Source organism: Cyanistes caeruleus, chromosome 5, assembly GCF_971803275.1.
Source record: "Cyanistes caeruleus chromosome 5, bCyaCae1.hap1.1, whole genome shotgun sequence".
NCBI lineage: Eukaryota > Metazoa > Chordata > Aves > Passeriformes > Paridae > Cyanistes > Cyanistes caeruleus.
This window is the reverse complement of record NC_141705.1, coordinates 25,499,317-25,517,258: the sequence shown is the minus strand read 5'-3', so window position 1 is coordinate 25,517,258 and position 17,942 is coordinate 25,499,317. Positions and strand designations below refer to the sequence as shown.

The window sequence follows — 17,942 nt, the reverse complement described above, 5'->3', positions numbered from 1 at the left end:
TCTGAGAAGAATTAAGAGGACATAGGACATAAAGAATTCAGAGGCATAAAATACTAGGAAAGGATGATTTAAATCAGAGCTTCCATTCCTGACATCATGACATACGAATATGAATACAGAATTCAATACAATGAATTATTAATGGTTCCTTAAATATCTCAAAGACACATTACATGTCTAGCATCTTACTTGGGAAAGGCAGAGAGAGGAGAAGCAAAAGAAGCAACAGTATGTATATTTTTAAGATTCTGGAGCTTTGGGAGAGATTTCTAGAGAATCTTGCCTGAACAGGCAATAAAGATAATGGGAGACACTGCTAGTGCCAGAATTGTTAGAGCTAATGGCATCCAATTACTTGTTAAAATTGGGTAAGGGAAAAAAAAAAAAAAAAAAAATTCAGTATTTTACCAGCTGTTCTGGCACCAGGCTGGCACTGTCTCATACACAAGCCTCAGAGTGCTGCATGTTTGCACACTGACCCAAAGGATTTTTTTTCTTTTAGGAAGCAGGTGGCTATACCACAGAAAATGATAATAGCTGCTGGTGGGGGTATTTGACAGAAACTGAAGAAACACGATCTTCAGGTAGATAATAATTAACAATGACACTCCCCTGGTATATTTGAAATTAAATACAGTTGAAATAGTATCATGGAGTTAAATTAGTTTGTGTGTGTAGTTTTTGGGTAAAAAGCATGAAAGAGTTATTTGCTTAGTAATGTCACACATTTTTTACTACTATGAACAATTAACAGAACTGCCTTTTGAAGCAATAAACATAACAACAGTGTACAATTTTGGAGGTCAGAAGGTTTAGGAGTATTCTCTCTCTGCACAAGTTTATAGCACACATTGTTCTTTAAACTGTGGGAACACAGCGGCTGAAAGTTACTGGACAAAAATAGCTAAAGGGATTGTTGAGTTTAGGATAGAAATAATGCAATAATGGAGACATAGTGAAGTGATAATGCTTTCTTACATGATCTAAAGCCACTCCAGTCTATTATGTACATGTTTCCCTTGTTTATTCATCTGTAAAGTCAAATGGTTAACCTTGGTTTATTTCTCCTCAGCTCTGCTGAGGCTGAACATTGCATCAATGACAAACTGCTGTGTACATGGGTGCAAGCGAACAGGTTATTTAGAGCTGTTATGATTGTTCCAATTTCTGTTTAAAGAAGCCAGCAAAATTTCATAACTGAGCCTGAACGGAAACATTAACTCTGGACTGAAAACAGAAAAGCTGTTTGGGGAACAGGATGCATGAGGGAAAGGAAATATTTGAATCATCCTTGAGATATGGTTAAAGGCCCTGACTAATTTGTGAGGAACTCAGACTCTGGCTGCAGCATAATTGGTGTTGTTTTTCTTGTTCAAGTCATCTAGGCCAATGCTTTGTCTTCAGCAAGGAAAATGAAACTTGCAGGTCACAACCCATGTGAGAGGTTTGGTGACACTGTCTTCATTCTCTTTACTGCACAGATGCTAAATCAAGGAAATATGCTGCAGAGTTTCTTTACTGCTTATGAGACTAGATTGGATCTGTGCTCAAATTTCGAACAGGCAATGCTGAATTTTACCTAAAAATATTTTCTGCGGTGTTGTCTCACGTTTTGTTTCTTATGAGGCATATATGTCATCCAGAATCTGAACAAATGGATGCTTACATGAGTTAAAGGTAACCTATAGGCTGACAGAAACATATTTACTATATGAGGAAAGGGATCACTCATAGCAGATGCAAGTTTTGTGTAATAACTGCCAACTGCTGCATGGGGAAAAAAAAAAATAATGTATCTTAACTTCATTTTTACTTCTGCTCATTTGCTATTTTTGTCTTTGGTTAGAGCTTTCATGTGGGATGGGGACACTCGCAACTGAAGACCAAAGTCTGTCTGCGGGATGTGTCTGAGCAGCTGCCTTTTCTTGGAGAAAACATGGTACATCAGCTTGAGCTGTGAAAAACACCTGGCAGCTCAGCATCCCCTTCTGCATGCGGCTGGTGATGGCAATGCTGTCAGTGAATATGGGCCCATCTGGCAATACTTGGCCTTGCTGCACCCTGAGACCTGCTGCCTTCTCTAGGGGGAGAAGGTGGAGAAGCCCAGCAACGTGGGAGAGTTGGAGGTTGCTCCTGTGGCAGTGTGCATTAAGGGCATGAAGCAGCTGAGGGAGGAGAAGCGAATTGCACAGAACCAGATTGCAAATGAATGGAATATTGAGTGTCCTTTATACTAGTGTGGGATTTTCTGCCTTGTTTTGCTGTTTGTTTTGTTTTCCTACACAAGCAGTGAGGTATTAAGCAGGGTATTAACTTGCAGAGCTGCAGAACTGCTGCTTAACTATTCAAATAAATGTAAATGGTTATTCAATCATATTCAAACAAACAAAAAAACCCCAACCCAAACCAAACAAAAAAAAAATTTTTTTACCATTTGTCAGACCAGACCAAACAGTCCTCTCCTAAAAACTGTCCTGCAGGAGTCAGTTTGATTGAAAGGAGCTCTGAAGGCAATGAGGAAGATGTACTCTTCAAATGCTCAAGTTTAGCAGATGTCAATGACAGCCTTTGGTTTAACAGCTAATTCCCTATGGGTCCCTTATTTTCTTTTTTAAAGCTGAAGTAACAGTTTTGCTGTACCAGAACAGATCTGGTTGTACTAATATTAAAGTTCTTGTGTGGTTGTTGGTAGCAACTGATGCAGAGCCTGGGAATCTGACAAATTCAAAAACAAACTCACAACTAGCCAAACTAATAATTTTTAAATAATTTTTTTTTCTTGAGAAGCTTGAACTGATGGGTAGAAGGCTGCCTGTGCATGGGTAGTGCCGTGTTTTAAAAGATTATGTTTTTATAGGCTAAGAGGTCATTTTAAAATTCTATTTTCACTAAGCTCAAAGTTATTCTTTCCCAAATATTGTTTTCATTTTGAATTGCTGCAGAAGTCTGTGATTTTTTACTAGTTCTATCTTAGGTACAATTTTGAGGTATTTCAGCCAGGTTTTATGCTTTATTACTTCTTTTCTGATTAACTGAACTATGCTTTCAGGTTTATATTCTCCAACCATTATTTTCACTGTTGAATGATAATGATGATCAAAGTTTGTTTCAGGCAGGCAATATTATTTCCAAGCAAAGCTACCTCAACTTCAAAAAGAATATGATAAAGGCTTATTCAGGCTCTGCAGCAATAGCAACATAAAAAATAACTTGGTTTAGTTTTAATTTTACAGTTGTGTACCTTATCATTAGATCATGTCTGTTCAAACTTTAGGATGTATTTTTATCTACAGGGGTGAATACGATTTGCACTGTATGGAGAAGCAGTGGTGGAGTGAAGCAGTCATAAACCAAGGCAAATTAAAGAAAACCTATACTCAGGCATATAGATAATATTCAATTAATTTATGCAAATTTACAAGTATCTCCTTTTTACCAAATATCCTATTTCTTCAAATCTGATTTTTAATTCCCATTGTCCTAAAGTGCTTCTGGAGAAATTTTAGAAGGAAGGGTTTGTGTAAGCTGTGATTGATTACCAGGTGAAAACCATAATAAAGAACCCTTTAAGAGTTTTAACACACTCAGAAGTTAAAGGTAGTGTTGCTGCTCTGTGGAAAATCCTTGGGTGTGTTGTGGCTGACTAAATGGAGTACACGCTGACTCATACGTGAGAAACCAGGAAAACAGTATAGGAAAGTGGCACTGGTTCTACCAGCACTTCTGCCAGCACTGACAGATCAAAACACCCAGCATACCGTAGGCCATAAAGGACTGTCCCATCAGGATGGAGTCGAATCATTCGGTTTTTCACTGTCACCCCATGGACAAATGATTTCTTGTCATTTTGGAAATACGTGTCCGGCACCCAGAGCTGGTCAGCCACTCGGTTGTCCAGAGTTAAATTCAAAGGTATTCCAGAATAAGAGAGCCTTTTATCTCTCCAGGACTGCTGAAAGTACATGGTCAGGGTGTAGTCCTAGGGAAGAAACAAGAAGGACTTTTTGTATTTTCATACTGATTGACTGACCAGAAGTTTACTTTTGTAAAGTAAGAAGTTACAGCCAAATAGCATTGCATAGCACTGAAGATACCCTTCTGATATTCCTTCCTGATTATTCCCTCCCTTCACCCTGAAAGATCTGCCCCCCCCAATCCAGAAAGGCCTAGCCCTCCTCAGAAAGAACAAATACAACCTCAGAACGTAATGGATAACTTCCCATTCTGCCTCTGCTGGAGCTGCCAGATGTAATGACTTTAGATAACCAGGCATATCTCTTCTCAGCCTGGGAAACCTGGTGCTTTCTGTCCTTGCCAATTGGATTTTACTGTATAGAAAATCAACACCTTTTCTTGGCTATCATGTTATAACTTCAGTGAAATGCCATTTATCCAGCCTTTCAGCTTTCATTTTGTCTGAAAAGAAATTGTTCTAAAGGCTTGTGGTCTGATTTACTCTCTTGTATATGTCTTTCTGGGAAATTGGTGATTTTAAAGGTAGTCAATTTTTTCAAGTGGAAAAGCCCATGTACTCTGCAGCTCATGGAGTTCTTAAAAGATGATCAGAATAGCAGTATGTTGACTACTAGTTTTCTCTTCCTCATCTCCTCCCCCAGCCCTATTTTAAAGTGACAGGTCACTTTGTCACACTTTTTTTAAGGTAGAAGTGCATCAAAATCATAGCTATTACTGAAAAAACTGGTCAGGAGTAAGATTTTCTTTTATGCGATAGAAAACCTTACTTCTGTCACTGTCACAAATCCTAGACTGGACTCTAATTTTTGAAGAAAAAGCATAAAAGCTGTCTGATACAATTTGCAGTCTTCATCTATAGTGGCTTCTTAAGACTGTATCACTGCCATGAAATCAAAGCAGAGTTGTTACCTTTCAAAAAGACTTTCTACCTGAAATGTCGCATCCAACAGAGCTATAATAAAGACTTAAGAGGGAAATTTGATAAAAATACTGTTCTTCCTTGCCCTGGGCCAGTAGTTTGCTGTTTTGTTTTGGGTTTTTTTTTCTTTATGAATGAAATATCATGAGTGATGGTCAGTGGTTATATACAATAGGACACTTACATCCTCTGTGAACACAGACCCCAGATTTGCAAAGAGTTCATAAATATGCCCCTTTTCAGGACTTCAAATTGGTTGCTACCAACCAATCTGTTGCTACAGACACAAGAGGTATGTGGAAGGTTGGTTTGGTTTTTTTGCTGGCCTGAGTCCCTAGGAGGAGGTCAGAACATCTCTACTTTTCAGACCATGCTGGTCAAGCCTGGAACTACAAAGTAATGCAGTGAGGTATATGCTGAGCTTTGCTGAGTAGGTGATTTAATTTAAATTACAGAGGAGCATGAACACCAAGGAGGAAAGTTTTTGAATGTATGACTTAAATAAAAGTGAGTTAGAAGCATCACTTAGAGAGAAGTTTTCCCTTAGTTGCTCTTACACATATACAAAGACCAGCTGGGAATTGGATGAGAGAAAACAAAAATTAAAACCAAAACAAAAATCAACCAAACATGAAAGAACAAAACAAAACTCCCACCCAATACCACAAATATCCCACCACTGCACCACTACTCTGGTGCAGTTTTCATTTCATTTTCATCTGTTCCCTAACCTGCCCTATTTCAAATCTCTTTAGGCAGAAAAGCTTTCATAGATGACTGATAAAATTCAATCCCTCAGTGCTGCACCTGGTATCCTCTACATCTTCTGCCTGATCCAGCAGAGCCTATGCAGCCTGCAGCACAGATGGAACAGAAATTCTGATTATACATGATTATCTTTTCTCCTTCTTGCTTTTCTTTATTTTCTCACTAGGCCTTAAGGCTGCTTTTGTGGAATTATTATGCTGTCCTACAGAACACCAAACAATTGAGTGTTTGAGAACCTATGTAATGGTTCTCAAAGCTCAACCAAGAGAAGAATAGCCACGGTAAGCTACAAGAGATCTTAAAGGATGTGATCAAGTGAGAGAAAAATAAATTCTGTCCCTTGGCTATGACTACTAGAAGAAGTCAAGTTGCTAATTTTTAGCATTATAGTCTGTTAAAATACTTTGTTTCATCCAACTGTGCTTTACACAAAATGCTGCTGTTGTGGCAACACCACAGTAGAGAGAGTGATCCTCTGATCTGCAATTGTGCTATATTGTGCTATGGAGAAATACATGGCAAGCCAGCAAGTGTTAATGAGAAATAAAAATTTGAGCTTCATCCTAAAGGAATCTCAGTGTTTCTTAACTGAGCAAATTATCTAATTTTTTCCATTCCTTAGTACAAGGGGGTATTACTCATTATTTTAATAAGAAAAATCGGCTGATATAATGATTGTAAGAGTCCCTGTTGCATTAAGTTCATATTTTAAAAAGCATAGTCAAAGACTGTTTTAATGAAAAGCAAATTACAGCTGTGCTATAATAACCTAAATTTTATAGTTATAAAATTTCTAATTGTTTTTTTTAATGGAATACAGCCTGACCTTTCTTATCTCTCATTGGCAAAGTATTAAATGCTGGCAAGCCTTTTGGCTAGCAGCATCATAGAGGTTCTTGTATTTTTTTAATGTTGTATTGTGGTGTGAGTGAAGCAAGGATTTAATGACTACTTGTCTTCTACCCTGTAAAATTTGCTGGAGATTTTGTGCTTTCAAGCTCTGACTATATGAATAATTTCTGAATCTGTCACATCTGTAGTGATAATAGGCTGCAGAATTTTTAGCTTCTTATGAAAGCTTCCCAAGATCTCAGGCATCAGTCTAGATATGAAAATAAAACACACTATACTTAACTTTCATATTTAAAAAATTCTATTACTGAGTTTAAAAAAAAGGGGCCAATGTAAAATTAAAAAAGAAAATCTGTTTCTGCTGCTAACTGTTCTTTCAAATGATTTAAATTATAGAAACATCGAACATTTTTTTTATGAACTGTACTTTTCCTAAGTAAAAAAATCTGTAATTCTGCTGAAAAATCATGATATTTCAGTAGATTTAATAGTGCTGTTTATTCTTTCTAAAAGTGCCTCACATTTTCAGAGCATAGTGAACCTTTAGAATGGAAAATATTTGAGCACCAATGATAAAGCTGTTTTGTTTTGTATCTGATCTAGCTTCCATTTTTTCTGTGACAGATTTTGATTTATTAGTATGAGATTTTTTTTCTCTTTCTTAGTAATTGTGCAAATTTTTTATTTCTTTGTATCAAACCATATATTTGTAATATATTTGTAATGTATTTGTATATAGATGTATATAGATGTTTACTGTAGCTTATAAGTAAATCTGTATTAGTGCTTTAATAAAGTGCATTAGGTTGCTAAGACAAATACATGCTAGTCCTAGGTAAGAGAGGTTCTGTGAAAATATCAGTAAGAGAAACTAGTCTATTTTACTCAAAATTGAAAGCTACTTTGTAATCTGAATTTAAGCAGCCTCACACATAACTATTGGCACCGAGCCTCAGAGTTCATTTTAGGGAAATAAATTTCTCAGTAAAGAAAATTAATGGACCATTGAAGCATATTGTATTTGAGGTTAGATGAACAATTTCTAGTTCCAGTAAGGAATAGATTTTTTTTTTTTTTTTTTATTTTTTTTTTTTTTTTTGGGTGCAATATGTATAGATAATGTAAGGGCAGTAATAGATTTTTTTATTTCCTGCTAAACCTCTGTAGATCTCTGAAACTAAAAGAGATATATTAAAATTAACTTAAGAATTTGGAGTTGCTGGTAACTTCTGCTCTGTGATTTACCAGTTCAGCACTGTAGAATATAATGTGTAATACATTACTGTATTATAATCTAACTTTTTGAGATACACAGAACTAGCACTTCACCATGTTTATCAGCTGAATTATGGATTCTGGTGGAATAAAAGATGAGTTCACATGTCTGCTGTAGTGTAGTTGTTTTCTCTTTTACAAATCCCATATTTTAAGGAGAAAATAGGGAATATTTTAATGTGCGATGTTCAGCCTGGTGTTCTAAAAAACCTTTTGTTTTTCCCTTTTCCAAGGTGGCCTTAATCTAAGCTTTGTCATCATTTCATGAACTGAACAGCAGGTTAGCATATTGTGATATATTTAAGTGATAACTGACCATCAAAGCCCACTGTGAAAGTCTTAACAGCTAAAAATGAATAATGTGGATGCAGTTATTAGCAAAAGTTAGCAAATCAAATAGTATTTTGTGAATAGTTAGCTGTTCTAGGTCAACATCAGACACTAGCTCTCTACATGAGTTTGCACATGAAGGCACTGTGCAGCAAAATGAAGTGCACCAATGTCATACTTCTAATAGACAGCAGTGTATATTGGTAGCTGTGGGATGAACACTGCACACCCAAACAATCTTAAATTTAAATTTTATCCTTGGGAACAATCCACTAATACCATATCTGTCAGCCTCGCAGAAAATGAGATAAAATTAAATTCAGATACACTGTAACTTAATCAAGACAAACATAATTGAAATTGCAATTTAAAATTAAATATGGAGTGATAATCAGAATATTGACTGCAATAATGCCATAAATGCAAAAAAAGCAATATATGTAAATTCTGCTGTGACTGCAAACCCTTATTAACTGGGAAAGAGTATTTTCTGTGTTTATCTGATGCAAGAATAGTAAGGGCAGGGTTCTGAAAGAATTGGCAAATGCTAAATTTGCAAATCGTACAAATCACACTCATTCCTACATTGCAAGAATGCTAATGTATCAGAAGCAGCTGTTAGCTGTTCAGCAAGTTAATTGTCCTACCTTGGAGCTCCACGGGAAGCTCTATGTCCTCACCTGCAAAAGAGCTATTTTATAGTAGGAGGATACAAATGGTGATGTGGGGTTTTGGGTGTGGGATTTTGGGTTTAATGTTTGGAATTTGTGTGTGTGTTTTGTTTTGGAATTTGTGTGTGTGTGTGTGTGTGTGTGTGTGATGTTGGGTTTTTTTCACTTTTTTCCATGAGGGCTGTTTTTGGTTCTCCCCCACCTCTTGCCTGCCCCTGATGCTCAATTCCAGATACTGCACAGAAACTAGGGGAAAAAATTATAGGTGAAATTAGGGAGGAAGAATATACTGGTTCTACTCATGTTCTTTTCTAAGAATTTCAGGGGAGCTGCATCTCTTTATTTAGTCTGCAGTCCAGCCAAGCAAGGAAGCTAGGGAATTAAGGGCCACAGTACTGGACCAACTGTACATGCCTTTCTTTCTAAGGACATAGTTCAGTGTTCCTGTGGTTGTTTTCAATGAAGACTGACACAGCATTTTACCCAGTTCTCCTCTTCTATCCAAAGTAGTGGGAAGAGGGGAGAAGGAGCATGTACTCAAATTATGCAGTACTCCATGGCCTGGTTCACAGGAGGCCATGTTTCACATGAAGTACACTTCTGACAAAGAAAATGAAAGAGAAAGCTAGGACTCCAGGACAATAGGAAAAAAACTTTCTATTTTCCAAACAGCAGCTGTTGGGTGTTCTTTAACAGGATCAGAATTTTCACACAACATCAGTTTTGCAGAAATCATGTTTTCCACCAGAAAATTACAGATTGTTTATAAATGTGAGACTTCTGTAGGAGAAAATGTTGCGTGAGGCCTTGTTAGGCCAAGTCCCAGGTCCTATGTTCTGGTTAAACAGCCCCAGGCAGTGCTACAGGCTGGGGGAAGAGGGGCTGGAAAGCTGCCCAGCAGAGGACTTGGGGGTGCTGGTGACAGCAGCTGAACATGAGCCAGCAGTGCCCAGGTGGCCAAGAAGGCCAATGACATGCTGGTGTGTGTCAGCAATAGTGTGGCCAGCAGGAGCAGGGCAGGGATTGTCCTCCTGTACTCAGCACTGGAGAGGCTGCATTTTGAGTGTTCAGTTTGAAGCTCCTCACTGCAAGAAAGACATTGAGCTGCTGGAGCATTTCCAGAGAAGAGCAACGAAGCTGTTGAAGGGTCTGGGGTGTACGTCATATATGGAACAGCTGAGGGAACTGGGGCTGTTTAACCTGGAGAAAAGAAGGCTTGGTGGACCTTATCTCTCTCTCTCTCCAGCTACCTGAAAGTAGTCAGTCTTTTCACCCAGGCAATGAGCAACATGGAAAGAAGAAATGGTCTCAAGCTGTACTAGGGAGATTCAGGTTGGACATGAGGAGGAATTTCTTCACAGAAAGGACTGTTTAACACTGGAAAGGACTGCATAATGAGGTGGTGGGGTCACCATCCCTGGAGGTGTTCAAGCAGCAACCAGATGTGGCACTTAGTGTCTGATTGACAAGGTGATGATCAGTCAAAGGTTGGACAATGTGACCTCAGAGGTATTTTCTAACCTAAATGATTCTGTGATTTTTTTAAAATTTGTTTGATCAGTTGGTAGTTTCAGTTGGTAATAAAGTGTCTTGCATTTTTGTTGTTCAAATGTGCTGATAATTCTTCAGGAAAGTGTTGGCATTTATAACTTCAAATTATGTATGTGGCATCACAGTTGGGTCTTACAGAAAGAAGCAAAGATCTAGCAGAAATCCATATAGCTGTATTGCTGTAATGATGATGCTCTTTATTGCTCAAAGCACAGCCAAGAATAAGATTAGACTTTTAATAATGTTGGAAGTGAAGGCATTACTGTATTGGGACCCAGTATTACTCCTTGAAGTCAAAGCAGAAGTCCCCTGAACTGCAATAGGGTAAGAATTACATCCAATCCTTATTGGAAAATCAAAGCAAAACATTTCTCAATTGCAAATGTCAATTTGTACTTTATTGCATTTTGTTGAGTGTTTTAGTAATAAGACTTAGCAGAAGCAGTAATAAATGCTTCTGACATTTAAATGAGTTATTATGATAGTTGTGTTCCGTTGGTTTTGCATTATTTAACACAGAGGAGGGTAAAATCCCAATTTTATCTTGTATGTTGTTTTGCCTCCTGAGAAGAGTAAGGACTTCTAAACTTTAAAACAATAACCCGCTGCCTTGTCCTTTGCTGCTATTTTCCCCTCTTATTTGAACTTTGCTAACCTGAGAGGCTTGAATGTGCCATTTGCTCTTTGTATAGGAAGAAAAGAGATGATAAAACTAATATGGATCTCTTTGATTAGAAGTGGACTTGCCAGAATTTAGCAGGAAGGTAAGGTACGCTTACAGATGTGCTACTGTTACTCCTCACTGCATGCTGGAAGCTCCTTCAAGAAAGAAGAAAAACTACTATACCATTCTCAAACTTTCAGCTGTATAACCCACTGTCTGGGATAGCAGTGAGATACACCAGTATAACGTTTTTCACAGCTCAAATTTAATACCTTGTCTGTCTGAAGTGGCTATGTTGCCAGCAAAAGAATGAGAACATGCCCATGGTATGATTCATATTCCTAGAAAGGTCAACTGCTTTTAGTAGGAAACAAGCAATGGTATGTATTCCCACGATATTTGATTTTGCTTCTGAAGCTGTTAGTCTTTTTTTTTTATATAGAGGGTAACACTGTCATAAAGTTACATGTGGGGAGGGGTGAAGAACAGGAAAAACATGGCACAGAAGATATACACACTTAAGTAAAATGTCATTGTAATGAATTCTGGAGTAAAAAAATAAATGCATATATACAGTAACTATATTCAATGTGTTCATGCATTTTTTACAGGCAGCAAATAACAGTGTCCTTGATACTTTGGCTCCAGTGAGGGCACTTGATGTTTCAGTGGAACAGCTGAAGAGAAGATAAAGGAACAGAAAAGTTTCTTACTGCCAAGTAGCCCACAGACCAACATATGTTAATAAAAACCTACATACAACTTTTAAGAGCAAATGTAGACAGCAAGACGTAAAAAGAAAAACATCTTCTCTCAGACATTTCTCTCTATGACACAGCTAAAAACAAGTTTTTGCTAAAATCCCACAAACAAACCCAACTTAAACAGGTAGCTCATACCTGTCTATCTGTGTCTGAGGACTCCAGTTAATGTTCAAGACCAAGTATTGACAACTACAGTGGAAATTTATTCTAGGTATTATATGCTCCTGTGTGCTGAAGTCCAGAATATTTTAGCATACTTCCCCTCTGAGTTTTACAAAAACTTGTCTCTTCATAGGCAGGCATGAAAGGAAATGGCAGAATGACATTTGAGGACTGTGACCTTGTGCTCAGGAAGTGCTGTCCTCATCCTCTCCGCAAATAGGTGGAGAAAGCACTCTAAGGAAGATGAATTTTAAGCTTTAACTGACATTCCAAAATATTTCATCCAGCTTGGAGATGAAGCATCAACACAAAGGAGTAAGACTGGACATTTGAGTGAAAACTGTACTTCTCATCTTTGTGTGTGGACTACATGGAGATGGCTCTCTGCTGACTGCAGAACTGACTCATGAGTTGGGCATGGATGAGCTCTGAGGGTCTATCACATGGAATGTGATGTGAGGACTAAAGCAAACTAAGCCAAAGATAGTTGGGAGGGTGCAGCACTTTTAAGTTCCCACTAAGGAAAAACATTTTGGAAGAGTGAAGAATTAATTAAACCCCACTTCCCTTGCTACCTATAAGCAAGATAATTGGAAAGCAGCCTGTTTTCTAACAATGGTTGTTGCTGAAACACTTGATTATTTTTTCCCTTTCTAATTTCCATCTGGCTCAGCAGGGGTGAACTATGAGACCATTATGGAGTACACTGAATGTCTGAAGAGGATGACACAGTGCTTAGAGCTCAGTAGAATTCCTTGTGGTGTCAGTGCACAGTGCTGCAGGCGAAGCTGAACTGGTTGCAGTCTTAGGAACAGATGGGAGGGGTTTGTTGACTTTTGTCTTGAACCCTATTGTATAAGCACTAACAGTACTAGAAATCTTACAGGATTACTTACTGGACAGAAAGTTAAAGAAAACACAAGAAAGCGAGTATATGTAAAAATGTAATTGTAACAGCAATGTAAAAATGAATTGGAGTCACAGAATGAACTAGCTGATCATGTGAAATAAAACCTTAATAAAACCTTGAAACCACAAACCTTAATTCTGTGTTGAGCAGGGCCTTATCTTATGCCGAAATTAAAAGTAAGAAATCAGAAGTAAAGACAGCCAGCCATATCTAGACTCTTTGGCTCCAGAAGATGCTTAACAATGTAGGAGGGAAGATAACTATATCTTAGTATGAGGCTGGGACAACTTTATAAAAACAGCAACTGATTTCTTCTTTTTAATGCCTTAATATACATATAATTTATTTTTTACCCATTTAGGAGCAGTAGTTATTTCTATTTCTACAGGTCTGGTGATTGAAATCTATTTGATTCCTCCTGCTTGGTTCTCAGCTGCCAATCTACTATATCAATTCTCTTTAGTTTTGAGCGAAGCAGATGGAGGTCCAAGTGACATGCGATGAGTCAGTGGCTCTACCTGGAATAGAAACAGTAATCACATAGCTGCTGCCAGATCTTTAAACTTATGTATACCTTACTGGGATTTTTCTTGGTGTGCATGGGTATTTTTTGCTTTGTTTTGTTTTTTTGTTTGCTTTCATTGGTTGGTTGTGTTGTATGTAACTACTGTGGGAGGGTAATAATTTCCCTCTGTGCTGCCCAAAACCCTGCCAGTGTCATTTAGTATACAGTTTACACAATGAAAGTGCACTTTGTGGCATGTATTCAGCTGCTGCTTAATTCACAAATTTCCCATCTGCTAAATTCTGAGTTTCCTGTTTGGAGTTAGAGATGGGTATAATGTTTGTTGTTTTTCATATCACCAGAGACCTCCCCAGTGACACATGTTTTACAACAGGGCAGGCAGCAGTTTTGAAATTATTATCAGTGAACTCCTAATTACCTTTTGACCCATGTTGTATGCATCTTCATTTTACAGTTAATGTAACTAGAGATGCCTTTCTTGTTGCCCTGTCTCTTTTTACTGTTAGGTCCAACCAGGGTTGGAAGCAGTATTTTTATGCTTCACAGAATCAAAGACTCCTTTAGGTTGGGAGGGTCTCATTGAGACTGAAAGAGAATTTGAGACATGAAAGTCAGAGACAGCCTTAGATACTCTCCTGAAATCCAGGGCTGTGATCTTGCTTTCTGTTTTTTTTCTCTCAGATTCCTGAATGCTACCATTTCATAGTCATTGCAACTAAGGCTGCCTCTGACTTTCTCATCTCAGACACATTTTATCTTCTTGTAACTACAAGGTCTAGCAGATCATGTTTTCTTGTTAGCTTCTCAGTTACCAGGAAATTATCATCACTGCACTCAAGAAGTCTTCTAGATTTTCTGAGCCCTCCTGTATCATCCTTCTGGCAGATACAACAGTGGTCAGTCTTCCATGAGGAACAGGACCTGGGCACATGAGACTTCTTCCTGTTGTTGCTGTTGTCTCATCTGCATTTTCTTCCTGGTCAGGATGTCTAGGGTAGATACTCACAATACAAGGCCAAGCAATGTTGGTTTGGCTGCTAATCTTGATCCAGAAGCTGTTGTTTGGCTTCTGATTCATCCCAAGGCAGAGCTCCAAGTATTCCAGCTGTTTTCTCACATAGAGGGCAGCTCCATTCCCTCTCCTTTCCACCCAGCTGAACAGTGATTCTTCTTGCTGGTTTCCTTGCCAGTTCTGTTCCCTTGCTTCCCCCTCCTGTATGCTCCCTTCTGTGTTTTAGCTCATTGAGAGGCTTCTGTCTTAGCCTGGAAGTTCTGCTGGTGAAATTCTGACCTTCTTGTATGACACTGTGGATTGTTCCTGGTTTTCTTAAAAATTCAGCCTCATCTCTTTCTGCTTGATGACTGCTTGCTAGGGAATTTTACTTAGCAATTACCCAAATAAGCCAAATTCTACTGTCCTGGTGCCTTGATCCCTAACTCCACTGCTCACTGTCTCAGCTGTCCTCCAGATCCTGAATTCTGTCGTTTGGTCACTGCAAACCAAATGTGCTGTAAATCCTTGCTTTTCATCTGGGATGTTTCTACAAAAGACAGCTTGAGGAAAAGCTCTTCATGCGATTTCTCATGAGCTGCATAATTTAAATATTATTAAGCTGCTTACATGATAATCTAACATCACAGTTGACAAGTACACAACACTGATGTAGACTCTCTATGGAAAATTTGCTTTTGGCTTTTGCAGGGAATCAGTTTGCCTTTAAATGCATGTATTGTTGACACTAAATCCTCAGAGCAAAATGAAGAGTATTTTTAGAGTGTTGATAATAAAGGACTTTGTTTTATTTTTATTTTAGCAGCATAATCAATTGGATAACCAATGGCACTGGCCAATTTAATATGATTAATCTGATTAAAATCCTACAAATGCAGTGCTGTTGCCAGTCTCATGGGAACCAACATCTCAAAATACTGCATAGTATGTGTAGACATTTTAGGAGAAAAAAAAAAAACCAAAGAGCAAATAATTCATCAGTTAGTTGGAAAGCATCTGATTAATACTCTTGAGTCCTGATTAGGATATGGAGGTGCAGTTTCTCTTTCCTGAAAAGTATGTAACTAAGGAGAACTGAGGATTAGTAATTTGAGGAATTGAGTAGCTTAGTGCAGAAAATTTGGATTGGTGCCAATATACTGAAAATCTGGGAGAGTGCCTTCATGTAAATGACTTTATAAATAAAGCAAACCTCAAAATCAGTTTTATTTAATGCTTAGGGCAGTAAAACCTCTCTCTGAGACTGAAGTTTCAGAAGGCTTTCACCTCAGTGAAAGCCAAGACAATGCTATTTCCATCCCTTCCTGTGTGACGGCACACATTTGAGTAACTAGTTAGAAGTGAAAGGAATTCAGATTAGAGATGATATTTTTGCATGGTTTTTTTTCTGTGTAGGTAAATTCATTGATCCTATCTCCATCACCAATGGCTATCCAAGCATTGGGGCAGGGAAGTACAACTAAAAGTGAAGAAGGAAGCCAAAGCAGCTTTGTAGAACAGCTCAGAGCAGCTGTAAAAGTATAGTTCTGGAGTGGGTTTTACAGTCCCAATATAAAGGCAAGAAAAACTAAAGGATCTTCTGAAAGATCACAGGACACATGTACCACTGCCCTCAGTGAAGGAAGTTTTCATGTGTTCTAGTCAGAGGAGTCCAGGATGAAATGAGTTAGCAGTGTGTTTGGTAGCTGTGTACAAATATTCTACAATGTCATATCAGAGTGACAGACGCAGCTCAGATCTATTGCCAGGGTTGCACCAACCCTTCTCAAATGACTGTGACACCCAAGCATCTCTGGGTTGGCATCTAGTAGCCTATCTGCTCTCTTATATTTGCTATGTAAATTTATTAATATTTTCACAGTATTAAAATACCGCAGGAGATCAGCATCCACTCAACTATTTCAGTATTACCTTGCCTCTGTTTGTTCACCTATTAACTTGGGAGAAAAAAAAAATTCACAACATTTAAAAAAGCAAGGAAAGCCATTTTTGACTCCCCAGCTTTCCCTGTTTTGCTACAGCCTGCAGAATGTTGAGGTGCTGTTGTGAAGTTTGTTCAGCATGGTGACTTCTGAAAGGGGCAGATGGAGCCTTGCTGGCAGAAGCATGGAGTTGGTTTGTTGAGTTGTTGTCTGGGTTTTGTTTTTTTTTTTTACATGTCCCTGTGCTTCTGAAATATTAATTTTTTGGTCCATCTTGAAAGGTCAGCCAAAGTACACGTAGCAGTTCTCTTGCACACAGTTTCACTTCCCCTTGTGCTTTTTAGAGACAGCTGTGTCACATCGTGAAGGATAAAGTTAAAACATCTAAGTGACCCATACTTGATGATCACTAATGCAGATTGCCTAAGTCTGTTGTGTCCTGAATTTATTGCAACTGATATGACATATGCTAGAGGGACTATTGAGGGCTGAGGGATCCTAAATCCATGGCTTGTTGGCCAAGCAGTATTTTCTTCTGGAGCTTTAATTTTTGGAGTCATTGTAAAGTCTTAACTGTGTCAACTGAAAGTCCTCACGAATACTTTTCCATTTAGTAATAAGCAAACAGCTTTTTGTTACTGGTAAGTTTTCACAGTTTCGCAAATTAGACAATTTCAGTCCGAGAGGAATGGAAATTCAGTGTTTTCATGAGTGAAACAGGCATTGTTCCTATGCATTAATTCCTCCTTCTACAAATATGACTGCTTTTTCGTTTCTTTTTCTTAATGCCTCTACTGTGCAGTAAGAGTAATTTTCCACTAAAATAGACTTGTATTTAGCCAGAGAAGCTCTACATCCAGCTGGACGAACTGTGAAGCCTAGGTCTGTGACACTACTGCCCAAAGATAAAGTGTGGCATTTTTCTCACCTACAGTTTTTTGTAGGAGTGGTTTTACCTCTTGCAGAGCTCATCATAGGTGCTGTTATCAAAACAGCATAAAGTGTAGAGGTCCAGAAGGCTTGGCTTTTCTGAAGACAGTGTTGATAAATGAGGTGCTTCTGGACACAAATAGAAACCAGTGTCAGTAAAGCAGCACTCCTATTGAGGAGTAAATTATGGGACAGATGTAACTCTTTTCCTCTTGCTACCTGCAAAAAGAGTCTGTGGCAAGAAGGGGGTGATAGTGAGAAACTGACTAGATGGAATTCCTGGGACAGAAGATCAGTTGTTTGGAAGTTTTGGTGCACAGCAAGTCTTGCCATTGTTCCCGGTATGAGCAACAATGCAGATGATGAGAAGGTTTTTCTTTGCGGTAATGGTGCTGAATCTTGCTAATTTTCAGTATGACAAAATAGCTCTGGCTGGTGGCTTCTAATCAGAATTAAGGCCTTCACAGGTAATGAGACAAATGACACTACAGCACAAAGTAGGATGCAGCACCATGCCATGCAGTAAGAAAATCTTTCAGGAAATATGGCAAGTGCCTTCAGTTAAGGTTCCTGATGATATGGTATAGGTGAAATCAAGTACTGGTTTAACAAAATGAACCTTTTCCATATTTTGCCTGTTATTTGCCTTACTTAATCACATAAACCTTGACTAAACAGTTACAGAACCAGTAGGTTTGCATCAGGAGACAC

At 38.2% G+C, this 17,942-nt stretch overlaps 1 protein-coding gene and 1 long non-coding RNA gene across 6 annotated transcripts in view; both read right to left on the bottom strand.

Moving 5' to 3' along the window:
* GABRB1 (gamma-aminobutyric acid type A receptor subunit beta1) overlaps nucleotides 1–17,942 on the bottom strand; it is a 117,194-nt gene that overhangs the window by 52,408 nt on the left and 46,844 nt on the right. For all 5 annotated transcript variants that reach the window (XR_015287258.1, XR_015287257.1, XR_015287260.1 and 2 more), the window contains exon 4: nucleotides 3,759–3,979. Coding sequence is in view for 1 of the 5 variants with exons in the window: in XM_086890425.1 (XP_086746551.1) it covers nucleotides 3,759–3,979 (221 nt within the window). In the remaining 4 variants the exon portion in view is untranslated. The remainder of the gene's footprint in view (nucleotides 1–3,758; nucleotides 3,980–17,942) is intronic.
* On the bottom strand, nucleotides 10,386–17,796 carry LOC147652989 (uncharacterized). Its single transcript, XR_015287264.1, has 2 exons — nucleotides 14,117–17,796; nucleotides 10,386–13,989 (listed from the first exon to the last, which is right to left on the bottom strand). It is a non-coding gene; the product is annotated as an uncharacterized LOC147652989 (long non-coding RNA).